At 41.3% G+C, this 26,703-nt stretch overlaps 1 protein-coding gene across 1 annotated transcript; it reads right to left on the reverse strand.

The window, feature by feature from the left end:
* Nucleotides 1–755: 755 nt before the first annotated feature.
* LOC129702707 (peripheral plasma membrane protein CASK-like) lies at nucleotides 756–25,844 on the reverse strand. Its single transcript, XM_055644634.1, is given in 6 exon segments — nucleotides 756–2,748; nucleotides 13,168–13,251; nucleotides 21,563–21,727; nucleotides 21,730–21,767; nucleotides 23,951–24,031; nucleotides 24,152–25,844. Coding segments are annotated over 6 exon segments (702 nt in total). The 5' UTR covers nucleotides 24,309–25,844; the 3' UTR covers nucleotides 756–2,571.
* Between the last annotated feature and the right edge of the window lie 859 nt (nucleotides 25,845–26,703).

Consider the following 26,703-nt stretch of genomic DNA (forward strand, 5'->3'; position numbering starts at 1 on the left):
CAATTTATCATTGCTTCACGGTGACAAGCAATTTCAAGTCATGCTGATTATACCATTGGGGGAGAGGGATCTGGGTGATTTTGCTCTACATGCATTTAGTTTCTAACACCTTATTTTTAGTTATTAATGTGTCAATGAAAACCCTTACTCCTGGGTTTTTTGAATTATGGTCATTTTCAAATAGACCGGTGTGTAAAAGTAAAAGAAAAGTAAAATAGACTTTAGCCAACTTGGATAACTTTGAAACATGTTTGCAGAAAATGGCATGATTGCATCCCAGACCCACCTTCCTACATATGGCAGTTAAATTATTTACACTATTCATCTAATTTATCCCTCATTTATATTATACTATCAACATCATCAACATGCAAATATAAGGTTTAAAATTGTTCTCTATCGCACAACTAAAAAATATACTATACTAATCTTGCTTATCAGTAAGATTTAACTTTATATTTTTCCCTATCTACATTAGTCACAGTGAATGATTCCTCTAATGTTCCCATGGGATTAGTGTTCTCTGACAGTTAAATCAATGCCTGTGTATATTTTCTAAAATTAACTCACCTGAACGAAGATGAAAATGTAATAGTTCCATTAACAATGGTTCCATTGTTACTGTAATTAATGTTTAGTTGCAGTTTGTGTTTGCAAAAGTACTGCAATAAAATTATTCAAACTTCATTAAAATAGTTTAAAAATAAAATATTCCCATTTCAGTTGATCTACATTTTCAATTATTCAAGGATCTCAACTGTACCACTTATCCTTTAATACAGATTTCCATTGCCAATTGTGTTTCACGAAAGCATCCACGGCATTTGAACAATACGCATTTTCTGAAATGTATAACAGATATGTAAATCTCCTTTCAATACTGTTAGGAATGGCATTACATCAAAGAAAGCAGGAATTAAGTTACAAAATGTCTTAAGGCAAACAATGCATTCCTCTGTGCTCTAAAATCCTGATGGGAACAGTTTTATAAAATACTATTTTCTCTTAACCGGAATGGACTCCAGAAAATATGAAAATGCTCAATAAATTCCAGTTGTGAAATTGTGCTTCGTTTTCTTTTACATTTTTCCACAGTATTTTCATTTTTATATTACATGACCAGAGATACTGTTCAGTTCCCGATGGCCAGCACCACACTGGTCTTACCACTGACCAGTTATAAAAGTATAGAACTTACAGCCCTGTAATTGGAAACACAATAATGTCTTAGGCAGCTGTACTGAAGGTCAATAATTGCAGCTTGTTCAATTTAACATGGCTGGGTGAGGTCAAGCTCCATATAAGCTTGAAGAATGACAATTAGGAAATAAAAACAGGCAAAAACTGACCACATAAAGGGAAGCTTTTAGAAAAAAAAGTCCAATCGCAATTTTTTTGTATCGTTATCTTCAGTAGCACTGCAGGCCAGTTTGCATGAAGTTGTGACGTGAGCTGAACTGCTTGTATCTGACCACAAACTATCTTTTTTTTTTACGCACAGTATTTCTTTAGTAAAATTTGTGCATTTTAATACATATAATTCAATGATAAAAATTAAACCATTTTTCCAGACGGAACATAATTAAAATATTTATATTCAAAGACGACACATATCTGAAATGGCGAAATTGCAAATTCTTCCCCTTAGAACAAATTAAATTGCAACAAAGTACAAACACATTTCACTACATGATTAAAAATCAGTCATTTATAAACTTGCCCACAATGCAAGGGATGTGCATAGGTTTACAATTGTTTTTGAATAATAATTCCCTTGGGTAATTTTTCCAACAAATGGAATGTACGTTGCTGTAGAATACAGTTTCCAACACAGATACACCAACAGCATGAATTCTGTAACTCCACATGCAGTAAAACCTGATTCCAATTTCTAAAATGTTTGTACAATTTTAAATTGTAAATGACAGTATCCCCTTTATTAAATTTGACCGGTTTGTGAAAAAAAATCACATCTATTTAATACACCTACTATATCCAACCTCAACAAATGAGTGCAGGTATCTGTAACTTTGCAGATGTAAGATATTGCTTAAAGCTTGTACCAATTATTCACAGGGGGCATCCGAAGATGTAATATCTGAATTTATTATACAATGCCAGCCATGTGAAATTAAATTTCAAACAGGCAGCCACATAGGCAGGCTATTTGCAGTTTTAAAGTTCAGCAGATCCATTATTTGGAAAGAAAATTTGGGTGGATAAATTTGTGTTTAAAGCTTACTTAATTAAAACTTAGTACAAGCAACTGTTCAAATAACAATGCAGATCTATGTGGGATTTACCAATGTTTATAGAGCAGGATGCATTTATAGATCTGATTTTAATAATGGAAGCACAGCCCTCACACATTTTAAAAAGGGACACTGTCACTTTCAGAGTTTGATATTTTCTCTCCATCCATTTAGAAGGACATAACAATAGTCAAAAAAATTAGGGCACACTAATCCTAGGCAGTCTATAAGGGGCAAGATTTGATGCATGGTCATTTACAAAGTCTAACGTCAGGTGTTGCTAGGGAATGATAAAGTTCATGGTTTCTCTCTCCAGTCCTTAGTATACCCAGGATACAGGAACCCACTGCGGTGTAGTACACACAAGTTCAATGGCTTCTTCCAGATGCCTGATGGTCTCATCTATTTCATTGTTGATTATAGTTAGATCAAAGTAGTGTGCATATGTTCTCTGTAGAATTTCTGACTCCTTCTGTAGACGTTGAAGAGATTCATCCTGAAGAATAGAAAGACATTGAATTTCAACCATTGGAGCCCAACTAAATTAGCTTCTCTCCACACTCAAGTAATGTCCATATCAGCCGTTTCCTCGTGGACTGATTGACATCCCTCAGTATTTGCAACAGTTTATATTCTATTGAAGAGTTCAATTTTTTTTCTTTCCTTAACCAGTCTAATTAGACACACAATGCACAGAAAAACTTGCAAAATGTTTAGAGTGAAGCTTTAAGACATTTCTTCTTAATCAATTACAAGCTCATTAAGCTTATGGTTTGAAATGTTTTCTGATCAGTTTCACCATAAGAAACAAATCTTTAATGCTTGATTAATTAACTGCAGCGCATGAGAAGAGGCAGGATTGGTATTCGTTTTGCTGCAATTTTGTGATTAAGTGTGATAGTACAACAAAACTACCCAGTACAAGCCCATTACTTAAACTATGATGTCATATACTTTCTAAATTCAGAAACCAGGTGCTGATGTCTGAAAGATGGGGCATGGGCAACCCAGAGGGGCTGCCAAACATATACTTCTGAAGTTATTCTCATATTTATGAGTAAATTATCTAGAGTGGTAGCAAACTTCAAAAAAGCTCTCACAAAACTTTTCAATATAAGGAAGATGACAGATCTCCCAGAGGGAGCTGATCATATGTTTTTTAATCCCAATAACCAATAGAACCATGGCAGGGTATGGGGGTTTCCCCCCCCATTTATTAGACCTCTCGCTGCCAATGCTGAAAACCCCCCAAAATGATAGATATTTTAAAAGCATTGATTTGCAAACATACAAAAATGCTATTGATTACTTAAATGTATATATATATTTTGAAATAAAGAGTGAATAAAACCCGACCAATGTACTTTTCAGATAAAGGTTGGTGACACCATTCAAGAGAATGGTGTTTCACCAGATGCACCCTGGGATGAGCAGTTTATGAACACTGCTGGATTTAATCAGATCAAGTAGTTAAAAGCATATCTGACTGCCAGCACATTCCCAGCTTTGGTGTTGCTGGGTGCCAGTGCACAAGTCTAGGCTGCATTGCCAAGTGGATTGCCACCAGCTGGCAGGTCTCCATGGAACTGATGGTTTTCCATTATTGATTCTACCTCAATATTTGTTTTTTCCCCATTCAGCTGAGAAATAACTCGACCTTTCTCAATATGAAATGCAAGTTGTAGTTATCATGAATTCTTCTACATTCATCTGGCAAAGCAGCAATTGACTTACACAAAGTGCTGGAGTAACTCAGTGGGTCCGGCAGCATCGCTGGAGAACATGGATAGGTGACATTTCGGGTTGGAACACTACTTCAGACCCACTGAGTTACTCCAGCAATATCTGCAGTTCCTCGTGTCTACAATCAACTTATTGAAACTGGTTAAAATGAAAATTATAATAATAAAATTATTTAATAAATGTAAGAAAATTAAAATAATAAAAATAAAATATGTTTCTCAAGTTGAACTACACAGCATTTACCCATCTAATATGATAAAATGTTTATTTTAAGATTTTATTTGATCAGCAAAGCTCATTAACAAATTAGTGTACATCTGTGGATTAGATAAATTAAAAAATAAGTTCAAGGAAGACCATCAAAAGATTCAGTCACTTCAAGAAAATCTTTATGAAACTTAACTAATGTCATGGATATCTTTTTGCAAACAAGGCTGATTTTCTCCATAATGTGATTAAAAGGCCTAAAAGTAAAATGGCACAACAACAACTTTTACTCAAATGTTCTAATAATAACCACCTTGAATAAAACCAAAACTCTTCTCAAGGATGACTATGGCACCACTAATTGCAAAAACTAAATTGCCATTTTCAGTCATCCCTGTCTAATACAAATACTTACAGGTAGCTTTTTGCACCACCTTGGGAGCTATGTAAAAATCAGAAAGGAAGTAAGAAAGTGAACATAAAATGTGAGTTTAAATAATAAAAGGGCAGAAAAACAAAAAATAAAGGCAAAGACTGAAGATCACGCAGAAGAACAAGCTTTATAAATTTAATTTGCCACTTACAAAGTATCAAGTTTACCAAGCTATTTCGCTGCAAACTCTTTCCTCAAAGGTCTAATTTTCCTCAATCCTCCACACCCCATTAGGTCCCCACTGCTGCTGTTTTCAACCACGACTGCTTAGGCTGGAACTGCTATAATGCTGCTATAATGCAGATTTTTTAAATTTTATTTATTTATTTATTTATTTATAAATTTCTATTTATTTTTCATGCACACTGAATGGACACTGGTTGAGCAACGTTTTTTTGTTTCCTCTGGGTATGCGAATACTCAGGAAATGACAATAAAGATATACAGTTGATAAAATTGATGGACTGGATAATATCAGGAATCAACGGCATAGTCAATCACCAGTGCAACAGTCGTGTTTCTATTGACTGTAGCTGCCTTATGATAAATGAATTTGTTTAGTCCTGGCAGAATCAGTGAGCAATGATTTATATATATACATATATTGCGATTACGTGGTACTATTTCACAGAATCCTCAGAAGTACCCGAAAGATTGCTGGAAACAGTGCAAAGGAAATGAATCATGGATTTGCACAAACCTGTCCTTGAACCTTAGAAAAATGTTTTTGTAAACATACCTTTTAGACAATAGACAATAGATGCAGGAGTAGGCCCTTCAAGCCAGCACCGCCATTCACTGTGATCATGGCTGATCATCCACAATCAGTACCCCATTCCGGCCTTCTCCCCATATCCCATGACTCCGCTACCTTTAAGAGTTCTATCTAACTCTCCCTTGAAAGCATCCAGAGAATCGGCCTCCACTGCCTCCTGAGGCAGAGAATTCCACAGACTCATAACTCTCTGGGTGAAAAATGATTTCCTCATCTCCGTTCTAAATAGCCTACCCCTTATTCTTAAACTGCAATCCCCCAATATCGGGAACATGTTTGCTGCCTCTAGCGTGTCCAATCCCATAATAAACTTATATGTTTCAATAAGATCCCCTCTCATCCTAAATTCCAGTGTCTACAAGCCCAGTCGCTCCATTCTTTCAACATATGACAGTCCAGCCATCCCGGGAATTAACCTCATGAAGCACTCCCTCAATAGCAACAATGTCCTTCCTCAAATTTGGAGACCAAAACTTTCAGACGTTTTTTAAAAAAAACTTTACCAACGTTATCTTTGATCTATCCCATCCTCAATATGTCCAATAAGCAAAATTATTCAAAAACTCTTGCATCTCTAGGTCCAAGACAATAATCACATCAGCATTTCTCCTACAACCTGTGTTGTCATGATGGCTATTTAAGTGAAATCAAATAAAATGTCCTCCAATTGAACATTAAGATAAGCAAATCCATTATCTTCAGTCCATCCAAAAACTCCATGCACCGTACCATCACCTCCCATGGTCCCAATATATAAAATAACTCTGTTGACAGTTGCATCAGATTTGACTTTGAACCAAGCTTCAGTGTCCTCTCCATCATCAACATCTACTTTCACCTGTAATATCGCTCACCCTCCCATACAAATATAGCACTTGCATTAAGCTTCTCTATCCCCACGTCCAGAGAGGGAGTTTCTTTTGTTCCCTTCGAGGAACGGTTAGTTTAAAAACCGGGCGCGACTAGCTGGGAACACATTCCTTCAAGCTCGGGAACGGCAGGAGGGAGTTTGGCGATTGGCTGTAAAGTAAGCAATTCGCATATTGGTTTATTGATTGTGACAAATTGGGTAATTTATAAGCCAATATAAGCAAGGCTTGCTGTCGGGGAGCGGCCTTGTGAGTAAAGTGCAAGTCTTTGGCTCGAGAGTCTTCGGCGAGGATGCTAGGAGAGGTGACTACGCAAAAAGCTGGAGAGGACGGGACACGGTGAACACATGACGGGTAAGATGAGGCAGTTTGATGTTTGCAGGATGTGGGAGGCCAGGGACACGGATGGAGCCTCTGGCTGCTACAGCTGTGGCAAGTGTGTCCAGGTTCAGCTCCTGAAGGACCGTGTTGGGGCACTGGAGAAGCAGCTGGATGACCTCAGGGCCATCAGGGAAAACGAGAGTTTCCTGGACAGGACCTACAGTGAGGTTGTCACGCCGAGGATACAGGAAGAACCAAGGTGTGTGACTGAGAGAATGGGTGGTAACCGTGTAGTGCAGGAGACCCAGGCGGCTGTGCCTAATGAAAACAGGTAGGCCCTCTTGGGAACTGTCGGGGGAGACGATGTTTCCAGTCCGAGCTGCGGACACGTCTGGGGCTCCAATCCTAGAGATGGGACTCGACCGGCGCAAACAACATCGGGCAGAGCCATAGTGGTGGGTGACTCCATTGTCCGAGGAGCAGACAAGAGATTCTGTGGCGGCAGGCGAAACGCGAGGATGGTCTATTGCCTCCCTGGTGCTAGGGTTCAGGATGTCACAAACCGAATTCCAAACATCCTCGAGAGGGAAGGTGAACAGCCGGCAGTAGTTTTGCACGTAGGCACAAACGACATCGGGAAGAAGAGGAAGGAGGTTTTGCAACGTGAGTTCAGAGAGTGGGGAAGACTGAAAGGCAGGACTCCTAGGGTGGTTATCTCTGGATTGCTTCCAGTACCTCGTGCTAGTGAGGACAGGAACAGAGAGATAGGGGATCTGAATGTGTGGCTGAGGGGCTGGTGCAGGGAGCAAGGATTTAGATTTATAGACCACTGGGATCTCTTCTGGGGTAAGGGTGACCTGTACAAAAGGGACGGGTTACACCTTAACTGGAGGGGAACCGACGTTCTGGAAGGCAGGTTTGCAAGGGCTACACGTGTGGGGTTAAACTAAATAGTGGGGGGGAGGGATTGACAAATAGGGAGTATAAAGATGGAGTTGAAGGGGAAGTGGGTACAGGAAGAGTTACAAAAGACTCCCGAATTAATGGGAAGGAAAGTTCGAGAAGGCAGTGAAGAAAGCGAATGGCATGTTGGCCTTCATAACAAGGAGTTGAGTATAGGAGCAAAGAGGTCCTCCTGCAGTCGTATAAGGCCCCAGTGAGATCACACCTGGAGTATTGTGTGCAGTTTTGGTCCCCTAATTTGAGGAAGGACATTCTTGCTATTGAGGTAGTGCAGCGTAGGTGGGACTGTCATATGCTCAAAGAATGGAGCGGCTGGGTTTGTATACTCTGGAGTTTAGAAGGATGAGAGGTTATCTTATTGAAACATATAAGATTATTAAGGGTTTGGACACGCTAGAGGCAGAAAACATGTTCCCGATGTTGGGGGAGTCCAGAACCAGGGGCAACTGTGATCAGCCATGATCACATTGAATGGCAGTGCCGGCTCAAAGGGCCGAATGGCCTACTCCTGCACCTATTGTCTATTGTCTAACCAATTGGGTGACCAATTTGCTGCAAACTTCCATTCAGCACACAAACATGACCCTAAGCTTCCGCGCACTTGTCACTTTAATTCACCAAACCACTCCCATCATAAATTTTCCATTACCTTGTAAACACCGGGTGGCGCCACCAGCAGTGGCTGCCTCGCCAACAGTAGGGTGCTGCGGGAACCTTTTTTTCAATCTCTTACCTCGACGGAGATGCAAATTTTCCCCGTATCGTATCTCTGTCTGCACTGAGGCCTAACATCGTGGAATTGGCAGCTTTTCCTGGAGACCGACCCGGCTCTCCAAGCCACAGGAGTCTGCGGGACTTTAACATCAGGGAGCTTGCGATCCCTTTGCCGGGGATCGAATCTCCAACTGCGGGGACTGCAGACTTTTAACATCGTGAAGCCTGCGATCTCTGGTAAGAAGAGGTCGACTCGGGATCTCCATGCCACGGAGAGTTTCAACCACCCCGACCCGGGAGTTTCGATCAACCCGACATGGGCTTCGATCATCAGCTGTGGGGTCTTTGATCGCTCCGACTGCGGATGGTTTAACTGCCCCGATCGTGGGAGAACAAAGAGGAAGAAGATTGAACTTTATTGCCTTCCATCACAGTGAGGAATGTGGAATCCACTGTGGTGGATGTTTATGTTGACTTTTATGTGGTTGTGTGCCTTGTTGCTTTTCACTTAGCATGGTTGTATGGTAATTCAAATTTCACTACCTTAATTGGTACATCTGACAAGAAACTGAATTTGAAACCTTGAAAAAAAAAATATTTTTTATGATCAGGGCACCGATGGGCAATCCTTAGTTGCCCTTGTAAACCTGATGGTCAGCCTTTTCTTGAACTGCTGCTGTGTCTTTCTAGTGAAGGACTGCTGGGGAGAGAGTTTGAGGAATTTAGACTGGTGATAAGTAAGAAACAATAATGCTTTTCAAAGTGAGGATGGTGAGTGTTTTGGAGAACTGGCAGAAGGTTTCCCTTACATGTGCAGTCATTGTCCTTCTTGGTGGTCTTTGTGACTTTTTGGGGTACTGTCAGAATTACCCAAGAAAATGATTGTTGTCCATTTAGTAGATGATACATATTGCAGTCATGGTGCGCCAGGTGTGGAAGTAATCAATGATCAGTGTGGTGGCTGCATTGTTCTTGTTGACATCAACCTTCTGGGGCCGTGAGATATACTCATCCAGGCAAATGGACAGTATTCCATCCTATTCTTGTTTTGTTGACAGTGGAAAAGGGGATTTTGAGAGTCACTTGCAGCGTAATACACATGACACCATGTGTATGTGGTGGCTGGTACAATGGAGTTATTTGTCAGTGGTGACACACAGGTTGTTGTTAACAAAGCTTTAGCGATAGTAATATCAAAGGTAGGTGGTTGAAGATGATCACTGTCTGGCACCACTGAGTAGTGTAAATATTATTTTTCATACGTGAATGTTGGTTCATTCGTGGAGGTGTTCTAAATGGAATGATTAACAGTAAACATTCTTACTTTTTACTTGATGGTAGGAAGAAGTCATTGATGAAGCAGCTGAAGGTGGTGAGAGCCAGGAACATTGTCCTGAGGAACTCCTGCATCATTGACTTGGTGCTACGATGACTTGTTACTAACAACCAAAATCCATCTTTCTTTGTACGAGGTATAACTCCAACCATGGATTCCTTTTCCCTTGATGTCCATTTTTACATTGCTTCCTTTGTGGCGCCATCTGATAGTCGTGCCTTTGTTTAGTCGAACCCTCAGAAGAAGCGTGTGACTGAGGGGCGGGGGTTGGAGGTAAGGAGTTAAAAAGGGAGTTTTTGTGTGTGCCTGGCAGAGGGCCACGCATCTATTCCCTCAGCCACACTGCTATTGTTTTGAAGTTCCTTCGTATTTAATAAAGCTTTCTCTGGAGTTTACAATATTTAACTCGCTTTATTGTGCTTCACCTTGATGCTGAAGGAAGATCCTAATCTGAAATGTCACATTATCCATGTTCTCCAAAGATGCTGCCTGACCAGCTGAGTTACTCAACCACTTTGTGTCTTTCCTTGATGCCACACTCGGTCAAATAATATTATATGTCGCTGACTGTTACTTCACCTCACCTCTGCAATTGAGTTCATGCATCCATGTTTCACTCAAGATTAATGTCATGACATCTATAGCTGTGTGGTTCCAGCAAAATCCAAAATATGTATAATTGTACAAGTTACTCAGGAGTATGCGCCACATCATAGTAATGTCAACAACATCCATTGCTTTGCTGTAGGCTGTTAGTAGATTGAGTGGGTGATAATTAGTCAGGCAGATCTTGCATTTTGCATTGTTTTCACATTGTCAGATAGATGGCAGTGTTGGAACTGTACTGGAACTGTTTGACCAGCAGTATGTTGAGTTCTGGAGTGTACATCTTCAGTACTACAGCCAGGATGCCACCTGGTCATCTCACCTTTTAAACTGTCAAGTCTGAATTGGTTTCATTTGGAGTGAACAGAAATGGCTGAAAACTGCCATCTGTGATTGTGGGCTCTCAGGAGGAAGAAGCAGAGATGCATCATAGATTTGTCACTTCTTGCTAAATATGGTGGGAGCAAGTGGTTCAACTTTATCTTCTGTACTCACACACTAGTTTATGCCCTTCGTTCCATTTTTGAGGATTGGAATTTTCATGTAGCTTCCTCCTTCCATTAACAGTTTAATTATTCACCACCATTCACATCAGCATGAGAGAGGACTGCAAAGTTGTGATCTAGCACACTGGTTGTATGGTTGCTAGGCTCTCAAGGGCATGGTGTTTTTATTATTAATTGTTTATACTGTATTGTAACTTTACTATTTCACATCTCAATTTTAGATGCATCTAATGCCACTCCCTTTTGCATTTAAGTAGTATTGATTGTCATGTTGTTTAAAGGGTATGTGTGTTTTGGCCACAAGGATACAAATTATGGTGAAATGAATCTTTGCTACTCTGAATGGTCCTCATAGATGCCCTGTTGTTAGGTGCCAGACCTGTTCTGAGTATCTCATTGAGGATGATTATACTACCATGGAATATCCCAAAGGATGTACTTTGTGTGAATGTAGGACTACACCACCAATGCTGTCTGCAGCATTAATGAGGACAAGGTCATTTGGGTATATACTTCATCTTAACTGCCAGTCTGATATTTATATCCTCAGTGTTTGACCAGCTGGATCAGTGGCGGTGTTACTCAGCCATTCTTCAAAATGATCCTTCTCTTGGAGTATATTATTGTCCCAGTTACTCTCAGCACTTCTAATTGTTACTCAACATAGAGAAGCACTATTACATTAGCTGAGGTAGAGGGTGGGATATAATCACAAGGAGGATTCTTTTCCCTTATCCTGCTGCCACAAAACGTCAGGATGTATGTTGGGATTATATTGGAGGAGTCTATCAGGTTGATTACATCATAGATTTCTGTAAGTAAATTATATGTATATTGATTGCTTAATGATTGATTGTTTGGAATAGATATCCAAAATTAATTGTACCAGACCCCAGATGTTCATGAGGTTGCATGGTCAACTGGACTATGAAGAGCTTTACCGTGTAGGAATTTAGTGTCTAGGTTGAAGGTGGTTAGGCCATCTAAATTACGATTGATTCGACTGAAAGATTATCTTAGAGGTTAAGGGGCTGTCCCACTGCGGCGACCTAATCCGCGAGTTCAGAAGAATGTCTTTGACCTTCATGCTCGTGGGCACTCGCCTGGAAAACCTCGAGCTGGATAGACTGTCAGCGATGAAACCGCGAGCTGGATCGACCGTCAGCGACTGCACACACACACACACACAAACACATCGCAAAGGCGGGGGCCAGGTGGGGGGAGCGCTGTCTGAAATTCACACCCGCGATGAAGAGAAAAGTAAAAGATGGCTGCACAGTGTACGGTAAGTCCTTTAGAGAGCGCGGGGGGGGGGGGGGGGGGGGGGGGGGGGGGGGAGGGGGGAGAGAAGGGGGGGGGGGAGAAGGGGGGGAGGAGTGGACACTTTTTAAGAAGACAGACATCTTATAATAAAGTTTAGCGGGCATTTTACCTACCGGTCGGTTTTCCTTGGTCCTGAAAACTCCAATGAGCCAATTAAAAATGCCCGGTCAGCGAAGGAGATTGCCTACGGCTGCCCTCGACTGCATGTAACTAAATAGCGACCCCACTCCACTGCTCTACGAGTTAAAAAGAACCATGCCGACCAATATTTACTTGCGGAAATGTTTTTAACTTGCTGAAAAATTTCCGCGACCTAGCTGAGGCTCCGAGTATGCGGGAACTTCCCTCGAGCATGAAGGAGAGTTCCAGTGACCTCATAGGACATCCTAGAACTACGTGTCGACCATGTTGCGAGTTTGAGTCGAGTGCAAACACTTTTAAACTCGCAAATTAGGTCGCTGCAGTGGGACAGCCCCTTTAGTCAACTGTACTGCCATGGATCAGAAATCACAAATGCCCATCCAAGTCAAATTTGTCCCTTCAAGGTAATTGGTAAACCAGATCAACTATTATGGCACTCCAGTGGTTAAATGATGGCCATTATGGAGACTAGTTAATCCCACATTGTTCAATCTACTGAATTTATATCCTACTGCTGCCATTGTGGGAATTCAACTTGCGTTTTATGGATTGTTTGACTAGGCCTCCACATTGCTAGCCTAGTGTTTTAATTACTGTGCCCTCACCATATCTTCAGCCTTTTAGCATTCCACTGAAGCTTAACATAAACTTGAAGAACTGATCTTGACTTTCAACACACATATTAGTCTTATGGACTCAACGCATGCATCAGCCTGAGAAAACTAAAAACCTGAACACCTTTCGAAAAAACTTTATTGATAGTATTGTTAAACAAAGTGTTCCTGTCCGTCCTAAGGGACTTTGTTCAGCTATAACTGTGACAATAAGTGCTACATTTGAAAGGTTTAACAGTAACAAGTTATTAAGTTGAATAATTGTCTCTAATTATTGGAATTCATGTACTTCACTTTCAGTTAACTAATAAAAACATAGCAGAACAGAGAACTTCACTAAATATAAAACATATTTATTTCTTACCTCAGTCATGCCAGGAGTAATAGTCGGGGCAGCAATGAAAACGACAAATGGAGCAAACTCTGCAGTTCTCAGAACCTTTAGTGCCTGTGGGTGATAAGTTTGATGCTCAATAAAGACTGGAGTTGAATATTAAATTAAACCAATGGTATGAACAAGCACATACCTCAAATACTGCATTCATGTGTTTCAATCACATAAATGTGCAATAATTGAATCTCTCAACCCTAACAGAAGAACAGAATGTATCCTTAGTAATAAGGTAGAACTTCATTTGCAACAAGGTCAAAGTTTGGTTGCTCACTTCTGTTCACTTCAGGAAATTTAAATGAAAGCAAGAACAATACAAGTATTAAGATGATATTTAAGACAATTGTTTGACTACTTTTTTTTAAACCTGCATAGGGCAAGACTTGCATTGAAAAATTAGAACACATGTTGACCAACAATACAACACAAGATAGTCATCGTGGACACTAGACTGTCTGATACTCCTTTGTTGGTCTCTGAAACAGATCAAATGATCAAACTTGAATAAAACAGAATGGACTGACAGGCAAAAAGAATTGTATAGCTGCTCATTCTCATGAGAGCTTTGCACAACAATCTCTGTAGCAGACAAATTGTTATTTTGTTCACATTCTTAATTTCTCTCAAACACCTTTAATTATTAACTCCCCTTAACAAGTTCTCAATTTTTTTACACAATATTGTAAGAGTAGCTTTCAAATTTAGTATAATTGCAAAGCATGAGATTTTACATAGAATGAATGGAGATAAATCCAATGATAATCATTTTATGCTGATTTCCAGCTACTTCAAAATGAATAGGTTTAGTTTTAATAAAAATCTCACACACCTTTCAGTTCTTCCTAGGATCCAATGTGCATGAAACACCAATTAAAATGTTTTCTGCCCCAAGACAATTTAGTTAAGAGAGATTTCAAAATAACCTTAGAAACTCTGTTCATAAAATACATAGGAAAATAGAAATACAGTCAAGGCAGAAACAGAAACTCAGAACATTTTAAAATGTATAGTTTCTCTTCCATTTTCGCGCTGAAGGTTTTAAACTTGTGTAATATTCCACTGATAAAAGTCTTCCTACGTGAATCTTGTTTGAGTGGTGATTCTTCATGTGTGAGACAAGTGAACAATTTTGCTAGACTGTTTGTTCAGGCCTAGTCAAGCATAATGTCCAATGGGGAAGGAGCAAGTGAATATGCTGTATTCTTAGGTCAGGCACCCCATTAAAGTTCAAAGATCAAATCTGGGAATAATGGCTTAACATTCTGAGCTTTTTAGAAATTTAAGGATTAATTATTGAATGATAAGGTCAAACAACGCCTCGGCACATCAAATTTATGCTGATCATTAAGTATCCACCTCTTCTACTTACGCCTTCTACCGCATGACCCACGGCCTTCTTATAGGTATGTTGCAAAGCCTACCTGAAGCATCGCTGAAAATCTGTCCCAGCCCGGGTGCGCGATTTTGGCGCCGTTTAGAGGGGGGCGGGTTTAAAACGCGATTTTTCCTAGGCTGTTCAAATTGCGTTTTTTCAGCCTAGTTAATTATTAGCTAAAAATCGCTGGAAGATTCCGTCGCTTGAGCTATGAATAGAATAGTTTCTTTATTGTCATTGTAACATGGGCCATGTACAACGAAATTTAAAATGTCAGCCAGTCAGTGCAGCATTCAAACATTTCTAAAGCTAACGAAACATCCACGGTAAAATAATAAAGATAAGCAAATAAATAAATATCACAGACAAAGCACGCATACACACCCAACCCTCCATCCTTCTGTCGATTTCACCGTTACCACAGTCCCTTAGTCTGTATCCTGCGTTCCTTGGCGGCTACATTTAGTGCTTTTATAGCAGTGGGGTAAAAACTGTTTTTTAGTCTATTTGTCCTTGTCCTTGTGGATCTGTACCGTCTGCCTGACGGCAACAGTTCAAACAGGGAGTGTCCGGGGTGGGAGATGTCCTTTATTATATTCTGGGTTTTTTTGGTGCAGCGGGAACTGTGTAGGTCCTCCAAGGTAAGGAGAGGGCAGCCGACAATCCTCTGGGCGTTGTCAATGGCCCTCTGGAGCGCTTTCCTCTGAGCCGCTGTGCAGCTGGTGTACCACACGCATACACAGTATGTTAGTATGCTCTCAATGGAGCACCGGTAAAAGGACAGCAGCAGCCTCTGAGTGATGTTGTTCTTCCTGAGCACCCTCAGGAAGTGCAGTCTCTGCTGGACCTTTTTCAGCAGCGCAGTGGTGTTCACGCTCCACGTCAGGTCCTCCTCAATGTGGATTCCCAGGAAGCGGAAATCCGCCACCCTCTCTACACAGTCCCCTCTGATGGTCAGTGGTACCATGTCCGTTTTGTTTTTCCTGAAGTCTATTATTACCTCCTTCGTCTTTGAGGTGTTGAGGAGCAGGTTATTTTCTTCGCACCACACTGTCAGCTGCTCCACCTCATCCCGGTAGGCGTACTCGTCCTACTCGTACTATGATTAGTTTTAAGGGCTTTCCTTACTTGTTATAGTAGGTTAAAAATTAACCTCTAAACCCCCGACCGCCGACAACGGGCCAGATCTCATACAGGGGACAACAGAAGGTAGGCTGTTTATTTTTACGTTAAAAAGGGCTTCTTAAGATCCCTTTATACAAAGTTTAATGTTGCGAGTAGCTAATTTTGGGCCCATTATATCCCGCAGTATTTTTCTGGGCATTTGAGGGCACAAATCTACCGCAATGTGAACGTTCTAAACCAGCGCGTTCACAGGATCTCACTAGAAAGCTGATTTAAATTGACATTAATTTACAGCAATTGAACACTAAATTCCTTCCATTTGGCCTATAAATTAATGTAAATGAGATTTAAAAATCATGTTTTATTGTGAATTATTTGTGAATATTATTTGGACACTTAGGCTATTTAAAAATGTTAATCATTTATTAAGAAATGGATAAATGTTTAGATCTAGTAATTGAAGTTTGTAATTAGCAATTTTTTGTTGCAATGAAAAATAGTTAAATAAATTAAAATGTAAGCAATGGTAAATTGATTTGGATTCATTTGTTCAATTTTAAAGTCATCTGTAATTCTAATTGGGTAAATAAAATGTGCTTATTTTTACTGTACAACATAATGTAACCTGCTCTCTCATACATTGCAGAAAACATGAAATTGCTATAAATGCTGTATAATTAAATGATGTGTTTAATCACAGTATTTTGCGATATATTTTCCTCTCCTACTTTCCTAAAAGCATTGAGAATTTTGTTGGCCCAATTATAGTGAGGCAACCCTCTAGTACTTCATCAAAATTGGACAGAGCTGCACTGTCCTGGACATAAGTGATTGCATGGATTTGTTGCCTGGACATCCTACCTGGATTTGTTATTTCCAGACAGAGGAACAAACCTAAAAATTCTCCCTAAAGGTGGAGCAAACTCCAAGTTCAATTGTTCCTCAGAAGAGCACACCACTGAGTCTTACAGAACACTTTGATAACAACTATGCCAAATTCCTTTGAATAGTTTTTGAATGCCTCGAATGGGTGGATACATGAAAACATTATTCAAATAGATTTAAATAATTAAAAACAAAAACCATTAAAATATATACAGAAATGTAATTATTTTTAATTAGTGTATACTAACAAATAATTAAATGTATTAAAATGAAATAAAAGTGAATATAACACAAGAACCCATGCAAGGGTCAGAAACCCATCCAAATGAAGATCGCCAGCCTATGGTGGTATAAAGCCGAGCATGTTATGCCCCTGTCCCACTTAGGAAACCTGAACGGAAACCTCTGGAGACTTTGCGCCCCACCCAAGGTGTCCGTGCGGTTCCCGGAGGTTGCAGGTGGTTGCCGGAGGTTGCAGGTAGTGGAAGCAGGTAGGGAGACTGACAAAAACCCCCGGGCACCGCACGGAAACCTTGGGTGGGGCGCAAAGTCTCCAGAGGTTTCCGTTCAGGTTTCCTAAGGGGGACAGGGGCATTACTGCCCAGCTCCTGAACTCAATATTGATCCCAGTCTTCTTCTTCTTGCGTATGGCGTGCACAGCCTAAAGTTGTACGACAACTTGTTCTATTTGATCTTATTTGATTGTGCACGCTGGGTTGATTGCATTCGTCGAAACAGGGCGGACCACGTGAAGGTTGCAATCTCCCAACCCATTGATCCCAGTGGCGGAATGGAATATCTGATGTGTCAGCATGTCTCAGACATCCACATATCAACATGCCCATGGCGATCTGAGCCGTACTGGGCATTGATTGGTATTGGTTTATTATTGTCACCTATACTGAGATACAGTGAAAAACTTTGCGCTATCCTATCAAATCATGCACATGCATAACAGTAGTTCAAAGATAAAATACCAGAGTGCAGAATGTAATGTTATATTGTTATGGCATTCAGTTATAGAGAAAGGTTGGGAGATCCAAACTACACCCTAAGCTTCAGAGGAGTATTCAGTGATCTGACAACAGCAAGGAAGAAGCTGTTCATGAATCTGGTGGCACATTCCTTCAAGCTTTTACATTATTTGTCCGAAGGGAGAATGGAAAACGGGAATGACTGGGATGCAAATAGTCCTTGATTATATCGGCTGCTTTTCGAAGGCAGCATGGAATAGATGAGTTGATGGGATTGGGGTAGTGGGAGGCTGGTTTTGTGTGATGGACTGGGCTACAATTCTCTGCAATTTTTTGCAGACTTGAGCAATTGCCAAACCAAGATGTGATGCACCCGAATATTTTCTAGTGCTTCTGAAGAAGTTGCTCTCTCTCTGTGTGTGTCTCTCTCTCTGTCTGTCTGTCTGTCTGTCTGTCTGTCTGTCTGTCTGTGTTTGTCTGTCTGTCTATCTTCTATACATAACTAAAACTCTGATCTAGTGCTCAGAGGCAGGCCAAGTACAAGCTCAGAAGAGGAATCAGAGCTGCCAAGGAAAGGTACTCTGAGAAGTTGAGGAGCAAGTTCTCAGCTAGTGACTCTTCTTCAGTTTGGAAGGGCTTGCAAGAAATCACCAGCTACAAGAGGAAAGCCCCCTGCTCTTTGGACGATCGTCAGCTGACCAACGACCTGAATGAGTTCTACTGCAGGTTTGACAAGCAGAAACATAACCCTGGTACCCCTTCCCCCCTTAAAAACCGGGCATGCACAGATTCCTTCAGTCAGCGCCACGTAGATTGGTCTCTTCTCCTGTCAGTTAATGCCACGGCCGCGATATGGCGACGCGCCTTCCTGCCCCACCAGCGGTGGCCTGTCCCGCCCCACTCACAAACTCCTCTCTCCCCTCCTCACAGTAACTTGTTTATTGTCTCCTCCATCATTGGCGGCTGGTGGGGGGGTGGGGGGGGGGGGGGGGGGGGGGGGGGGGGGGGGGGGGGTGGGGGGGGGGGGGGGGGGGGGGGGGGGGGGGGGGGGGGGGGGGGGGGGGGGGGGGGGGGGGGGGGGGGGGGGGGGGGGGGGGGGGGGGGGGGGGGGGGGGGGGGGGGTGGGGGGTGGGGGGGGGGGGGGGGGGGGGGGGGGGGGTTTGGGGAGGGGGGGGGTGACGGGGGGGGGGGGGGGGGGATTGAGTGGAGGCCCAGCGGAGGCGCAATGAAGGCCATGGTCTCGTCTCTCTCTCCCTCATTACTCACCCCTCTCCCCCGCCCGCCCTCTGCGGCAATGGCGGTCCCGTCTACCCGTCCCCCCAGGTCCGTCTTCTCCGCCGCCACCGTTGCGGTAACCCACCCTCACGTGAGACACACACACACACACACACACACACACTACAAGCTGGTCCAATCGTCAAGTTAACGGGATCTAAACCACAGCTAACAGCTAACCTGTGGAGGAAGGAACTGCAGATGTTGCTTTTTATGGAGGGAGGGAGGGAGTGACTGAGGGTAGGGGAAAGGAGAGGACTCTGCAAAGTCTTTTAGAATTTTGTCTAAGTTTAAACTCCTGCCAATTTCAGATTCAATGGACATAATTGCCAAACTGTTCAAACGTTCTTGCTGATTTGATGATCTCAAGTAAGTTTTGATCAGTTTCAGCTTGGAAAAACTCCTTTCTCTAGATGCGTCAGTCACTGGGATTGTCAAGAAAATTACTGCAAAATACTTAGCAGCCTTGATTTGCAAAATGATTTCCTGTAAAACAGCTTGACCCATTATATTAATAAGCTCATTCTGGATTATTTTTCCTAAATAATGATAATTTATTTCCTTATTCTGGATTTTTCACAGATGATCTTGCATTACCGGATCAAACCTTCCTAGCAACTCAAAAACACCAAGGAAATTTCCATTATGTGGTCCTCAGATCCCCGGAATGGCAAGTTTCTTTTTGCTAGGAACTATACAGTGGCTAACAGTCGTTCAAAAACTTAATGCCAGTGCTTCTTGTGTGATTAGTTTTTTCTATCAGTTCATCAATAGTCTTTTCAGCAGATAATCTTTGCTGCAGTTCACAGCAACTGATCATAGCTTGCAAAAGCTTTTTGGAGTTCTCATGCTCAGCTAGTCTGGTATGAATGTTCGGCCAGTTATTAAAACCACAACTTGCAAGTGCATTTGCTGTGTTATTATCAAAAAGCTTGCAGTAGTAACAGAAGATTTTATCACTTGATACAGAGTATATTAGCCATGGACGATCTACAATTTCACCATTTGGTAGTTTTCTTTTGCAGTAAAATTTTGAAAAACGTGATCCACTCTCATTCTTGGGAAAAAAATTCTACTATAATTGTAGGTGGTCCTTTTTCTCACTAAATGGTCCCTGACACTCTGGCATCATGTGTTCAAGAAGGACTGCAGATGCTGGAAGATCGAAGGTACACAAAATTGCTGGAAAAACTCAGCGGGTGCAGCAGCATCTATGGAGCGAAGGAAATAGGCGACGTGTCGGGCCAAAACCCTTCTTCAAACTGATGGCGCGTGGGGGGGAGAAGAAAGGAAAAAGGGAGTAGGAGCCCGAGGGCGGGGGGATGGGAGGAGACAGCTCGAGGGTTAAGGAAGGGGAGGAGACAGCAAGGGCTAGCAAAATTGGGAGAATTCAACGTTCATGCCATCAGGACGCAAGCTGCCCAGGCGGAATATGAGGTGCTGTTCCTCCAATTTCCGGTATTGCTCACTCTGGAGGAGACCCAGGACAGAGAGGTCCGATTGAGAATGGGAGGGGGAGTTGAAGTTTTGAGCCACCGGGAGTTCAGGTAGGTTATTGCGGACTGAGTGGAGGTGTTCGGCAAAACGATCGCCCAACCTCCGCTTAGTCTCGCCGATGTAAATCAGCTGACATCTAGAGCGGCGGATGCAGTAGATGAGGTTGGAACAGATACAGGTGAACCTTTGTCGCACCTGGAACGACTGGTTGGGACCCTGAATGGAGTCGAGGGGGGAGGTGAAGGGACAGGTGTTAGGTGACAGGTGACAGGGCAGCTCGCGTCCTGATGACATGAACGTTGAATTCTCCCAATTTTGCTAGCCCCTTGCTGTCTCTTCCCCTTCCTTAACCCTCGAGCTGTCTCCTCCCATCCCCCCCGCCCTCGGGCCTCCTCCTCCCTTTTCCTTTCTTCTCCCCCCCACCCCCCCATCAGTCTGAAGAAGGGTTTTGGCCCGAAACGTCGCCTATTTCCTTCGCTCCATAGATGCTGCTGCACCCGCTGAGTTTCTCCATCAACATTGTGTACTCTGACTTATCATTTCTGGCCATGTTGTAGCATCATCTGTTAATTCTACAAAACTGGCAGATTTTGAATTCACGTTCTCCCTTGCCTCAGAGGCACCAGCAGTCGTGTCAACAGGCGAGTTTCCTTGTTTGTCAAATTCAACACTTTCAAAATGGCCGATCTCACTTTCAGTAAATAAATTCCCACTTTGATTGTCTTGCATAACTTCTTCAGACTGGCTTCCTTCAGTGTCATCATCTTCACTGTGTTGTGGCTCCACTTGCTCTTCTACATTTTCTGAGATAGTTCTGCTGAAATACTTATCTAATGCATCTTTCTCCTTTTCTGCTTCGGCCTTCTTTGCCTTGGCTACACCCCTCTTCTTATGCCACTCAAATATGTTCTGCCGATGTCCCTTAGTCTTTTACTCATATTTACAGAAACCACAGAAATCTCTGTAGAACCAGTAATGTGGTGTTACATAGATATTGCAATGTGTTGTGTGTACTTGACGAGTCGAGAGTAGATTACTCTAGCGCGGGGCCCCCTTAGGCGGGGGGCCCAATTGGGAGCAATTGGTCCAATTGGCTTAAGGCCGGCCCTGCTTGCAACACCACTGTTATGATAGAAAGTCCAGCAACAGTCAGGCCAGTGCATTAATACAGACTCAAAACGATGGAACAAACAAGGCCTTCATTGAGAATGATGATATTTTCAATAATTTTACTGACCTGTGGCTCAACATCTAGAATTGCAATGAGTGCTTGTTCATGGATTTTGCGTATCGTTTCCAACTTTGTTCCATACATTGCATCCTCATGACTGCCATACTCCAGATATTCATTATTGGAAATATCCTGCATCATTTGATCATGTGAAACAAAATGGTAATTTTTTTGCCATTTTCTTCATCTTTTCTGGCGGGTCTCGTAGTGTCTATGAAGAAAAATAGCCTTACATTAGTGACAGATCAGTGATGAAAATGTGGATTCCAACTCATGCCTGGTTGATTCATCATTCTTTTCTGAACATTGATACATGTGTTTAAGAAAGCAATGCAGACGCTGGAAAAATCGAAGGTAGACAAAAATGCTGGAGAAACTCAGCGAGTGAGGCAGCATCTATGGAGTGAAGGAATAGGTGACGTTTCGGGTCGAGAACCTTTCTTCAGAAGGTCCATTGATACATGTGTCATGTGTGACTGTGGCTACTCAGCATTTATTGCTCATTCTTAATTGGCCTTGAGAAAATAACGATGCAATTTCTCTTCCCTGAAAGCAGGGCCTTTTTAAATCAATAGCTCATATTATACTTTCTCCTGACAAACAATGTAACCTTTTGAAAGTGAAACCACCATTTGAAGCATTTTTTTTGTGTTTTTATTATTTTAGCATGAAACTCTTTAAGCATACTACAGATTAAGACAAAACAGATTATATTCTTCTTATCTTCTAGGATATGGAGGCCGAGAGTAACATCTGGCAATAATGACAACTTTCATATAAGTCTTTCATCGTAAATCATCTCAAGATTTTTCACAGGAATGTAATCAGATGAAAAGAACTACACCATGCTAACGGAATATTAAAAGCAGAAACTAAAAGTTCAGCATGCGGTGCGTTGAAGTGGATTTTAAATGAGGAGTGAAAGATAGGTTAAGTTTGGGGAAAGAATTGCATAGATTTGGGCTTTGATTGAAAATTACGTAAGAGATACACAAGAAATTGAAATTAGAGGAAGACAGAGTTCTGAGAATTTGTAGAGCTGGAAAAGGGAATCCAAGGCCATGAAGAGATCAAGTCAAAAGTGTTTTATTGTCATATGCCCCGAAATGGAACAATAACATTCTTACTTGCAATAGCACAACAGACCACTGGATAGTGATTAACAGTGGCAATAAATTTCCTACTTGCCATCCACTTTTCCAACCCCACAGGTAAAAATCGATTGAAGAGCCCTTTTTTTCCATTTTGGTCTATATCACTGATCTTTCACTGCAGAGAACCATCAAATATTCTGATATAAGACACAAAGTACTGAAGTAACTCAGTGGGTCAGGCAGCATCACTTGAGAACATTTTTAGGTGACGTTTTGAATCTGGGCTTTTCTTCAGACTTGAAATATTACCAATCTATGTTCTCCAGAGATGCTGCCTGACCTGCTGAGTTACTCCAGCACTTTGCATCTTTTATTGCAGTTCCTTGTGTCTCCAAACATTCTAACAATTGTATTGAACACAGATGCTTTAACTTAGAAGAGTTTTATTTAGTCTAATGTCCAGGAAGCTCCACAAATAGTAGTCTAATACTGAACCAATTCATAGTGGCAGAATGATGGCATGATCTTAATGCATTCCATTGTTACTGGGTGAAAAAGTCAGCAATTTCATATTTTAAATGTTTAAAATGTCTTCCAAGCAAAACTTGATACAAAGCTGCAGCTGTCTATGTTTATTTATCCATGATCTATACCAGTTCTCAGCCAGTTCACTAAAGGAAGAACCAGAAAAGATGGACACACTGCGTTAAGTTTCAAACGCAGTGCCAGCATTTATTTCAAGATGACCAGAATACAATAATATGGATATAATGCTGAGGCTCTATAAGGTGCTGGTCGGGTCGCATTTGGAGTACTTTGAGCAATTTTGAGTCCCATATCTGAGAATGTGCTGGCTCTAGAGAAGGTCCAGAAGAGGTTTATGAGAATGATCCCAGGAATGAGTGGGTCAACATATGATGAGCGTTTGACGGCGCAAGGCCTCTACTCGCTAGAGTTTAGAAAGATGAGGCGGGACCACATTGAACCTTACCGAATAGTGAAAGGCCTGGATAGGGTGGTTGCGGAGAGGATGTTTCCACTAGTGGGAGAGTCTAGGACCTAGGTCATGGCCTCAAAATTAAAGGACATTTCTCTAGGAAGGATATGAGGAGGATTTCTTTAGTCAGAGGGTGGTGAATCTGTGGAATTATTTGCCACAGGAGGCGGTGGAGGCCTTTAATAGATATTTTTAATGCAGAGATATACCAAACATATAACAACCATGAACATCGCCAAAATACAAATGATTTTTGATAAGGATTTAACCATTGAATATTTCACACATAAATCCAGCACTTACGTGGTATAGGGTATGCAAATCTGTCTGGATGCTTTGTAATAAGAGTATTTTTAATGTGCCGTCGTCCTACTCCATGGGCTCCTTTCCCGCAAATTAAAAAAAGACAAAAAAAAAGTTTTATTCCCTTTTAAAGGACATCTTGCACAGTAATTAGTAATTGCAATTGTAAGATTAATGCAATCAAAATATAGTTTTTTTTACCTAGTAATACTAGCGTCTTCCTTCTGAAGGCTTGCAGTTTTACTACTTCTTCGTATGTGACAAGATCTAGTTGATCAAAGACTAAAAGGGAGACCCATGGTAAATTAAATATTTGAAGATTTATCAAGACCACTAAGTTAAACATGTTTTTAAACATTCCTGGGACTTTCGAGACATGGATTACAAAATCTATTATGACTTAAAGTAATAAATAATTACTGTTTATTCTGAAGTAGTACAATAATGCATTATTCTGTAATTAAACATTAATTTTACTAAAAACACATTTACAAATGATATGAGATGAAATGTATTTGATATTATAATTGAATAATGAATGTTACTGAAACTGGAATCTGATTTTCCTTCAGGTAAAATGTATCAAAACATGGTTGGTAGTAAGATGGGACATGTACATTTTCATTTGTATTTGGGTCTGTTATAAATGAATTAAGGGATATTTTCAATAGTATTTTGCATTAGTCAATAATAAAATATATGTGAACACAGAATGTGGAAAATGCATCTCCAATGGTTTAATGTCCTGCCAAATATCTTAGTCAATTACATATGTGATAAGCAGGCTCTTAATTTTTCTGTAAGTACTTATTCATTGGTTTTTATTGGCAGTTTTCTTTTAGCCAATAGTCATTTTATCCCACATGCAGTGACCTTCTGAAAAAAAAATTAGGCTGCAATCAAAGCAAATGAGAAAAAATGGGAACTTTATGGGAAATGGGAAGGTTAATAATGAAAAGCTCTGCCAAATATCTTAACCCAAAACCACATTGACTCAACCTACTAGTTAAAAAGTTGAAATATTGCTCCAAAGGGTCATAGATAATTACAGTGTGGTAACAGGCCCTTCGGCCCAACTCGCCCACAACGGCCAACAATGTCCCAGCTACTCTAGTCCCACTTGCCTGTGCTTGGTCCATAACCCTCCAAACCTGTCCTATCCATGTACCTGTCCAACTGTTTCTTAAACGATGGGATAGTCCCAGCCTCAACTACCTCCTCTGGCAGCTTGTTCCATACACCCACCACCCTCTGTGTGAAAAAGTTACCTCTTGGATTCCTATTAAATCTTTTCCCCTTCACCTGGAACCTATGTCCTCTGGTCCTCGATTCCCCTACTCTGGGTAAAAGACAGTGCATCTACCCGATCTATTCCTCTCATGATTTTGTATATCTTTATAAGATCTCCCCTCATCCTCCAACGCTCCATGGAATAGACGCAGCCTACTCATCCTCCCTATAGCTTACACATTCTAGTCCTGGCAACATTCTCATAAATCTTTTCTGAACTCTTTGAAGCTTGACAATATCTTTCCTATAACATGGTGCCCAGAACTGCACACAATATTCGAAATGTGGTCTCACCAACGTCTTATACAACTGCAACATGACCTCCCAACTTCTACACTCAATACTCTGACTGATGATGGCCAAAGTCTTTATGGCCACCTTATCTATCTGCGACTCGACCTTCATAGAACCATGCACTTGTACTCCTAGATTTCTCTGCTTTACAACACTACACAGAGGCCTATCATTTACTGTGTAGGTCCTGCCCTTGTGCGACGTCCCAAAATGCAACACCTCACACTTTTCTGTATTCCATCAACCATTCCTCCGCCCACCTGGCCAATCGATCCAGATCATGCTGCAATCGTTCACAACCATCTTCACTATCTGCAAAACCACTAACTTTTGTATCATCAGCAAAACTTGCCCTGTATGTTCTCATCCAAATTATTGATGAAGATGATAAACAGTAACGGGCCCAGCACTGAACCCTGTGGCATATCACTAGTCAAAGATCTCCATTCTGAGAAGCAACTTTCCACCATCACCCTCTGCTTCCTTTCATGGAGCCCATTTGCTATCCATTCAGCTATCTCTCCTTGGATCCCATGATAACTCTCCTTGGATCATACAGCACATGAACAGGCCCTTCATCCCATAATGCCTGTGCTGATCATGATGTCACGATAAACTGCTCCCTCTGCCTGCAATTGAACTTCAAAAAAAAAGTTGCAAACATAGAAACATTCCAACTATTGCAGACATAAAAACTATTCTACACCGGGGGTTCTAGAAGTTATTGTATGACCATTATGTGTTGATCCCAGACTTATATACTCAATAGAGTAATGAAATATGCATGTCCTGTGATTTGAAGTGCTTCCTGCTAAATGCCAATTCATCTACAAAACGCTCTGTCCTTGGGGAGCTTGTTGGTTCCAGTTCCTCTCAAGTTCCAATTATATACTAAATTATTAGACATCGTGGATGTATCAGCTGGTTGACTTCTGGTTAAGAAGAGTGAAAGCACATCAGACAGGTAAGCCTGAAATGAGGCTTATTTATAGTCCAAAATAAAATGTGAAAAATGCATTAAATAGTTCCATAAATGGAAGCAGAAATGCTTCAAATGGTACATTCAAAACTACAGTAGCTCTACTATATATATTAAAAATAAGGTTTTCAGCTCCATAGTTTGTTAGAGGAAAAAACCAACAAGGACTTTACTGTTTTAAAGTCACCTC

Source organism: Leucoraja erinacea, chromosome 13 (genome assembly GCF_028641065.1).
Source record: "Leucoraja erinacea ecotype New England chromosome 13, Leri_hhj_1, whole genome shotgun sequence".
Taxonomy (NCBI): Eukaryota; Metazoa; Chordata; class Chondrichthyes; order Rajiformes; family Rajidae; genus Leucoraja; species Leucoraja erinaceus.